This window comes from Myotis brandtii, unplaced genomic scaffold (genome assembly GCF_000412655.1).
Source record: "Myotis brandtii unplaced genomic scaffold, ASM41265v1 scaffold1557, whole genome shotgun sequence".
Classification (NCBI taxonomy): Eukaryota; Metazoa; Chordata; class Mammalia; order Chiroptera; family Vespertilionidae; genus Myotis; species Myotis brandtii.
In genome coordinates this window covers 210,168-218,856 of record NW_005355651.1, presented here as the reverse complement: position 1 = coordinate 218,856, position 8,689 = coordinate 210,168, and the positions used below count along the sequence as shown (strand labels likewise).

Here is an 8,689-nt window from a genome sequence, read left to right as displayed (position 1 = left end):
CTGGGGGGTGGGGGGGGGGCAGGGGCCGGGGGAGGACCTGCGCTAGGACGAGCCCTGCCGCTTCTGGTACTGGATGCGGAGTTTCTCCAGCTGCTCCACGCACTGGGACTGCGCCAGCTTCAGGGTGCGGTTCTCCTCCGTCAGCGCCTCGAACTCGCGGGCCAGCTGGGCGGCATCCCCCTTCTCCTCCTCCGCCTGCGCCAGCTTGGCAAGGAGCTCCTTCCTGCAGGCGGAGCGGGAGAGCACACGCTGAAATGCACGCATGAAATGCACACACACAAATGCACGCATGAAATGCACACACACAAATGCATGCATGTAAATGCACACACACAAATGCAGTTTGCCGACCACTGCTCTAGTCTAATCTTCATGAGCAGAGAATGTCGGCAATAATGTCTTCGTCACTAGAATCAGGAAGACGTTACTGACAGGTTTCTAAATTAGTGTCGTGCGTTTGCTAAGCAATTATGCATCTAGTCAATGATCCTGTCAAAGCGTCAGTCACCTCCTGTCCCAGCCCATTAATGCACACAGACTATTTACGCTCGTCCATTAGCAAGTCCTGATTAATCCCCACGGCCAGCTTCTACGGAGGTGGGTAAGGAACAAACCAGCTCCTCAGGCTGGAGGGAGGCCCCCTTTGGTCCCTGTGTATCGTTCCTCTCGCCCCTTCAGGGACCGGCCTGGGGTAGAGCACCTTTACGGATGGACGGACGGAAGGAACCTGTAACAGTTTCCACACAGCGTATCTCATGGGGGCGGGGTTGGGGGGGGCCATGACTGGGTCCACCATCCCCAGCTGCGTTCCTGGAAAAACCCCTGTTGGCTGCAACACATGGGGAGGGACACGCCCATGAGCCAGGAAGCACATTGAAACGTTGTGGGGACCCTTTATGTTGCAGGAAGTTGGGACATGGATGCATCATTCGGACGAATATTTCTGTTTCTGGAAAGGCCGCCACCTTGGTTGTGGGGACTCTCAACTTGGCTAATGGCCTTTATTTGGAAAAGACCGCGTCACGGGGAGTTTGGCCCCTGTGCGCGAATGGCTTGGGGTCACATGGTGAAATGCTGCTGGGGGGAGCTTTATATAAACAGTGACTCCGAGACACTGTGGGTTCGGGAGGCCTGTGTCCAGCGCGAGCATTACCCCCGGGAGGGAGGGGGCAGGCGCCTAAACATGACCCAAAGGGCGTGGAACCTGCCTTCCTTCATGCGGGTGGAGGGACAGGAAATGCTATTGAAAGGGGATTTCTTTTTAATCTATATTTAATGGTTTCGGAGAGGAAGAGAGAGGGAGAGGGAGAGAGAAACATCAATGAAGAGGGAGAATCGTGGGGCACCTGGCTCCTGCAGGCCCCCCACGGGCGTGGTCTGGACTGTGGTGCTGAACCACGGATAATGCGGAGGGATGAGTGGATTCCGTCTCTTTTTTTTTGCAGGGGCCGGGGGAGGACCTGCGCTAGGACGAGCCCTGCCGCTTCTGGTACTGGATGCGGAGTTTCTCCAGCTGCTCCACGCACTGGGACTGAGCCAGCTTCAAGGTGCGGTTCTCCTCCGTCAGCGCCTCGAACTCGCGGGCCAGCTGGGCGGCATCCCCCTTCTCCTCCTCCGCCTGCGCCAGCTTGGCAAGGAGCTCCTTCCTGCAGGCGGAGCGGGAGAGCACACGCTGAAATGCACGCATGAAATGCACACACACAAATGCAGTTTGCCGACCACTGCTCTAGTCTAATCTTCATGAGCAGAGAATGTCGGCAATAATGTCTTCGTCACTAGAATCAGGAAGACGTTACTGACAGGTTTCTAAATTAGTGTTGTGTGTTTGCTAAGCAATTATGCATCTAGTCAATGATCCTGTCAAAGTGTCAGTCACCTCCTCTCCAGCCCATTAATGCACACAGACTATTTACGCTCGTCCATTAGCAAGTCCTGATTAATCCCCACGGCCAGCTTCTACGGAGGTCGTCTATGAAGGAGCCTCCACCTGAGACAACTGCGCACTGGGCCAGGCCGGCCTGCTGCTGGGCTGCCCTGTGAGGGCGTCACAGGAGGCTCTCCACTGTCTCCCCGTCTCCCCGAAAGAGTTCATGGCAAGACAGGAATGAGGTGAAAGGTCAGACGTTTCCTCCCTCCGCTCCCTGGAGAGCGGAGCCTCCTTCCCGAGCCAGGAGGCCAGGCTGGTGTCTCCCTGGACGTGGCTTCGGGGAGAGGACTGGACGGGAACAAACCAGCTCCTCAGGCTGGAGGGAGGCCCCCTGTGGGTCCCTGTGTATCGGGCCGGGGGTGTCGTCTCTGAAGGAGTCTCCACCCGAGACAACTGCGCGCTGGGCCAGGCTGGCCGGCTGCTGGGCTGCCCTGTGAGGGCGTCACGGGGGGGCTCTCCACCGTCTCCCCATCTCCCCGAAAGAGTTCATGGCAGTGAGAGGGTCCCCTGGGCTCTCAGCCCCTGGAGCTTTGGCCCTTTGGTCTCTTGCTCCACAAGCAGCTGGGAGCGATGCCTCGGAACAAATTCCCGTTAAAAGAGCGGACGGCCCAGATCAGCTGGTGCAAGACGCCCAGATCATCACAGCTGGGCATTCACGGAGAGTGTCAGCCCACCCGGCTGGGTGGCTCAGAGGGTGAGCATTGACCTATGAACCAGGAGGTCAGGGTTCGATTCCCGGTCAGGGCACAGGCCCGGCCGTGGGCTCGATCCCCAGTGGGGGGCGTGCAGGAGGCAGCTGATGAATGACTCCCTCGTTGTTGATGTTTCTCTCTCTCCCCCTCCCTCTCGGAAATCAATCAAAGTATTTTTTAAATCTGGGACGTGAAGGTGTCACACAAAACTAAAGTGAGAGGGTCCCCTGGGCTCTCAGCCCCTGGAGCTTTGGCCCTTTGGTCTCTTGCTCCACAAGCAGCTGACGAAACCCTGCAGCCACCAGGACGGTCTGGGCCTCGCTGGCCTTCGACTCGAAGCACATCTGGCAGGAGATGAGCTCAACCCCCATCAGGCGTCTCAGGAAAAAAGCCCAGACACGCCCACTCCCCACGGGGCCTGCACACCCTGGGGGACGGCTCCGTGAACCGTTCCTCTACGACATTGAGCCCCTCGGGCCTCGGTGCTTCTCTGGGGAGACGTGCTCAGGACACAGCAGCGATGTTGGGCTTGTAATGTGGCATAGCTGCTGGGTCTTTTTTTTTTTTCAAAGAAGTAAAGCAAACAAAACAATAAAATTGGACCCGCTCTGCTTGGCTACGGTCCAGTCTCCTGCCCGACACCCTCCCTCCCCAATCACAAGAGGTTCCCCCAAACACAGTTTAAAAACTTAAATAAACGTTCCTGCCTGAACATTTGGAAATTTCAGAATAAATTAAACATCAGAACTAAAAGCAAACCAAACTGGGCTGCTCTAGACCACACTTCTCGTATCACATCTGCTCCCTGTTCCCCCTCGTGACAGGTGCCCCCAGGAGACTGCCGCTCCCCCATCATCACCTTTGCATTTTTAAAAGACCATGAGGGTACGTCAAAGAAGTAAAGCAAACAAAACAATAAAATTGGACCCTCCCTCCCGACACCCTCCCTCCCCAATCACAAGAGGTTCCCCCAAACACAGTTTAAAAACCTAAAGAAATAAACGTTCCTGCCTGAACATTTGGAAATTTCAGAATAAATTAAACATCAGAACTAAAAGCAAACCAAACAGGGCTGCTCTAGACCACGCTTCCCGTATCACATCTGCTCCCTGTACCGCGTGACAGGTGCCCCCAGGAGACCGCTCCCCCATCATCACTTATGCATTTTTAAAAGACCATGAGGGTACGCCTGGCCTTGCTGGTGGTTATCTCCGTATGAACACCCTCTTCCAATGCTTTGCATAAACCCCCTAAAATTCCGTACCTTTTTTTTCAACTCAATAATAAAAAGACAGCCCAGTTGATGTTTTTAAACGGCCAAAGAGCTAAAAGGACACGTCGCCAAGAAGACACAGAAATGCCAACGCCCATGAGAGGGGCTCAGTGTGCTTAGCCATCGGGGCGAACAAACCACAACCCCATGGGGGCGGCCATCACCCAGAAGACGTGCCCCCAAAGGCGTGGAGAACCGGACGCCCCGACATCTCAGCTGAAACGCTAACGTGGTGCGGCCACTTCAGACCGAGGCAGCTGCTCACAGAGACGCGCTGAGCCGTCAGGGGCCGCGGCCAGCCCACCCCGAGGCCCACAGCACAGGTCAGCTGGCAGCACGTGTCCACACACGACCTGGCACATGGATGAGTGTCTGTAGCAGCATCATCCCCAGCAGCCCGCAGTGCACACACCTCGAATGTCCGTCGCAGACGAAATGGATTAATAAAGTCTGGTCCGTCCACACACGGAATATTATTCAGAATAAACAGGGATGAAGGACGATGCAGGGAGCGTGGGCGAACCTGGCAAACATCGTGCTCCATAAAGAAGCCATTCTCAAAGGGCACGGAGGGTCTGAGGGCATCTGGATGTCCCTGAGAGGAGCCCACAGGGGCCAAGGGCAGTGAGCGCAGCCAGGGGCGGGCGGGAGGCGGCGAGTTGCTGGCTGCTCAAGGGTCCAAGGGTCCTTCTCCTCCCTCCCCCTCCCCTTTGCCGGGAGGACAAAGCCCTACCATGGGAGGGTGCTGTGCACCTGGAGACACTTTAACCACAGAACCGGTCCACCCGACGTCACAACGACGCATCGATTCTCTCACATTCCAAGTCTGTCCTTTAAACGCCGTGTCTCCTGGCCAATGGTTCTCCTCTGAATAAGATAAAATGCTCTCTCTGGAGCAAAGCGACCTTCACTGATTGCAAATCTAGCGGCAGAACCTATTGTTGTTTCATGATGGACATTAAACACTTTCTGTCAAACAGCTCAGGGACAAACTCCAAGTAAAAAAAATGTCTATATCTCACTCCCATGTGCTTCCGTTACAGATGCAAAACTGCGTGTAAAAATCTTACACTATTTACTGAAAAAGCATGTGCACCTTTCGTGTTACTGTGTGTGTAATTATATAAAAATATTCACACGCAAAAAAGCCTGGAAATAAAAACGGATTCAGGAGTTGTGTACAGATGTAAGAAGGCTTAGTAATTTTTTTTAAAAAGCTTTCGATAAAATTGCCCTTTTTTTCCCAACAGAAAAGGGAAAAAATGCCAATAACAGTAACAGCAGGCTTTTCTCACGTTGTTGGTGAATAGGCCAGAAGTAATTATTTAAATTAGAGTCACTCTGTGCTGAGTTTTTAATTCAAAAAAAAAGTTTACCTGTTCAGCACCAGGACTTAAAACAACAGGTACAACCAGCTCTTCCCCGGCTCTGCGTCTCCCAAACGGCCCGGGCGCCCCCGGCTGGCGAAGGGAGGAAGCTCAGCCGCAGCGACTCCCACGGGAGCTCCTCCGGGCACCAAGGCCCGGCCTGAGCCGTGACCCTCACCATCACCAAGGCCCGGCCTGAGCCCTGACCCTCACCATCACCAGGGCGACCGGGCAGCCACTTCAGGAAGCGACGGGAAGAAACCCTCATCCAAACATCAGAAAACAGCCCTCCCTGAGGTCGAGCCCATGGGCCACCTTTCCTCACGTGGAAACAAAGCTCTTTTAGGAAAACATCTGCTGCCGAATGAGTTTCTGCCTCAGGAATTGTTAGTGAGACAATGACCCGGCAACCCTGGCAGGACCCCTTCCTTGTCATCACGTGAGATGTGACCGGCTTCCGTCCCAACTCTTCATCGTCGCCTGCACTGCCGATATTGACTCTGTATTTTAAATACAGACCAAAGGAATTCCAGATAAAATGTGGACACGGAGGCTGTTACAGTCTCCTGTAAGCACTGCACATAACCGCTATAAATCTCTCTCTCTCTCTCACACACACACACACACACACACACACACACACGCCCATGTCTGACCCTGGGCGCAGCTCCCACTGGGTGGCTGGGATTGGAGTCTGTAGGGAGCAGACCTGAGGTGGGTAACTATCGATGGCAACCAGCTACAAAACTGCCAGGAGTAGCCGGACCGGGCGGGGCTCAGTGGTTGAGCATCGACCTATGAACCAGGTCACGGTTCCATTCCCGGTCAGGGCACAGGCCCGGTTGCAGGCTCGATCCCCAGTAGTGGGTGTGCAGGAGGCAGCTGATCTCTCTCATTGATGTTTCTCTCTCTCTCTCCCTCTCCCTTCCTCTCTGAAATCAATAAAAATATATATTCACACACACACACACACACACACACACACACGCCCGTGTCTGACCCTGGGTGCAGCTCCCACTGGGTGGCTGGGATTGGAGTCTGTAGGGAGCAGACCTGAGGTGGGTAACTATCGATGGCAACCAGCTACAAAACTGCCAGGAGTAGCCCGACTGCGTGGCTCAGTGATTGAGCATCGACCTATGAACCAGGAGGTCACGGTTCCATCCCGGTCAGGGCAGGCCCGGCCCGGTTGCAGGCTCGATCCCCAGTAGTGGGTGTGCAGGAGGCAGCTGATCTCTCATTACTGATGTTTCTGTCTCTCTCTCCCTCTCCCTTCCTCTCTGAAATCAATAAAAATATATATTAACACACACACACACACACACACACACACACACACACACACAGTGCCAGAAGTCTCATTCCTGTGGGCTTTCCTCTCTGGGGAGCAGAGCTGGTCCCTGTGGAAGGCGGGGCAGGGGCAGGGGCTAAGCCGTCCTCCAAGGGGGCCCGAGGGAGGCAGAGAGGAGGGAGGTGCCAGGGGGGCAGAGGCAGAAGTGGGGAGCAGGCAGTGTCCTCGAAGGCGAGGGGTGAGGGGACCTTCAGAAGCATGAGGCCACCTGGAGGTCTGAATCGGGCCGAGCACGGGGCTTCCCAGGCCAACCGTCCATATTACAGCCCCAAACGGCAGAAGCAGGAATGAAGAAAAAGGAATTTGAGAGACTTTATGAGAAAGGAAAGGGGAAGAAAGAGTTTGGCCTTTGCCACACAGCAGCCTGTGACTTCGAAAGGCCGTGAGTGGCTGAGCTGGGGGTCTGGCCGGCACTTCTGTGGTTTGGCAGGTTGTGTGGACTCGCTCCCCTGGCCCGCAGGCCACCCTCTCTCAGAGGCAGCTCTGCCTCTTGGTGTTTCCTGCTGCGCTGGCGGCCACAGCGGTTACTGCTCTAAATCTCTCTCTCTCTCTCACATCCCGCAAACACCAGACGAGCCACACGCAGGCTGCTGTCCTGGCGTATTTTTAAATGCGACATACGGATACATAGACCAGTGATGGCGAACCTTTTGAGCTCGGCGTGTCAGCATTTTGAAAAACCCTAACTTAACTCTGGTGCCGTGTCACATATAGACATTTTTTGATATTTGCAATCATAGTAAAACAAAGACTTATATTTTTGATATTTATTTTATATATTTAAATGCCATTTAACAAAGAAAAATCAACCAAAAAAATGAGTTCACGTGTCACCTCTGACACGCGTGTCATAGGTTCGCCATCACTGACATAGACGTACAGATCCTATAACCTAGTGGGTGGGTCTTCCATGGCACCCCAAATGAAGAGCCACTGTCGTTGGTTTAGATAACAAAGTCCCCCAGCACCTCATCTGTGTTTACAGATAAACACATAACTACCTGTTTTTCTCTGTCACGACACCACAATTCACACACACTCACACACACTCACACACACTCTCATACTCACACACACTCACACACTCATATACACACACACACTAACACAGTCACACACACACACACACACAGGAACAGACTTCGTAGGCTGCAGATTAAGCAGGTCCTCCTGTGACTCACCACTGGTCACGCTATTAATCAGCTTCCTCGGTCCCTTCCTGAAGCTTTTCTCAGGACGCAGCCTGTGTGTAAGGTTCAGTCTGCACACACCAGTTTATGAAAACCCTCAGACCAGACGTGTGAGGGGAGAGCGGTTTTTCTGATCTCGCAAACGCCTTGAACCCCATAACCAGAGTCCAGGTAGGATGTGTGTGTGAAACACAGAAAGCAACGAGGGCAGGAAAGGCCCGCGGCCTCGGGGTGAGCTCGGAGTCCCCACCCAACCCACACTCCCCACCGCGCCCTGCACAACCGCCTCGCTGGGTCTCCAAAGGGTCCTGACAGCTTCGTGAATTCCTTGCTTTGATTTAAACATTAAGTAATAAGTATATATGAGATGTCTCTCCAGGAAGAGGAAGGGGAGAAGCAGAAAATGAAGGACAATATTTGGACTCACTCAACACGCATGTGTCACTCATCCAACACGAATTCGTCACCCCAGCCCTAACCCCCCCTCAGCGGCTTGTCTACCTGCTGTGGGAACCCCACCAGGTAAGCATTCAGCACCAGCCATGCACAGCCGAGGTGAGCTGGGCCTCTGGGCACGTGCACAGGGAACAGTACTGCTCTGGGGTGTTTTGGCATTTTTAATTTCCTGAGCTAAAAATGCTTATTAAAAACTTAAGTTTGGGGGAAGAGAGCGCCCTGTTGTCCCTCACTGCTCGCAAAGCAATGACCCTCCAGCGGTGCCACTTGGATCATTTCTGGGACAAACAGGACGGACAGGAAGGTGCCCAGCAACCTCAGAACCCCAGGACGTCAGCTCCTGCCCACATCTAAGCCTGCTAAGCCTGGCCCCGCCCCTCCACTCAGCCTGGCCCCGCCCCTCCAGCTCAGCATGGCCCCGCCCCTTCACTCA

General features: G+C 54.2%; 2 protein-coding genes across 7 annotated transcripts in view; both read right to left on the bottom strand.

Annotated features, from left to right (window-relative positions):
* Window positions 1–16: 16 nt before the first annotated feature.
* Window positions 17–1,218, bottom strand: LOC106725326 (MAP3K7 C-terminal-like protein). Its single transcript, XM_014536045.1, has 2 exons — window positions 1,154–1,218; window positions 17–223 (listed from the first exon to the last, which is right to left on the bottom strand). The coding sequence occupies exons 1-2, from the start codon at window positions 1,216–1,218 to the stop codon at window positions 43–45; spliced, it is 246 nt and encodes an 81-aa protein (XP_014391531.1). The 3' UTR covers window positions 17–42.
* Window positions 1,219–1,450: 232 nt separating this feature from the next.
* MAP3K7CL (MAP3K7 C-terminal like) overlaps window positions 1,451–8,689 on the bottom strand; it is an 18,957-nt gene continuing 11,718 nt past the window's right edge. For all 6 annotated transcript variants that reach the window (XM_014536048.1, XM_014536051.1, XM_014536050.1 and 3 more), the window contains one exon: window positions 1,451–1,646. In XM_014536048.1, coding sequence (XP_014391534.1) covers window positions 1,466–1,646 — 181 coding nt within the window. In that variant the 3' untranslated portion in view covers window positions 1,451–1,465. The remainder of the gene's footprint in view (window positions 1,647–8,689) is intronic.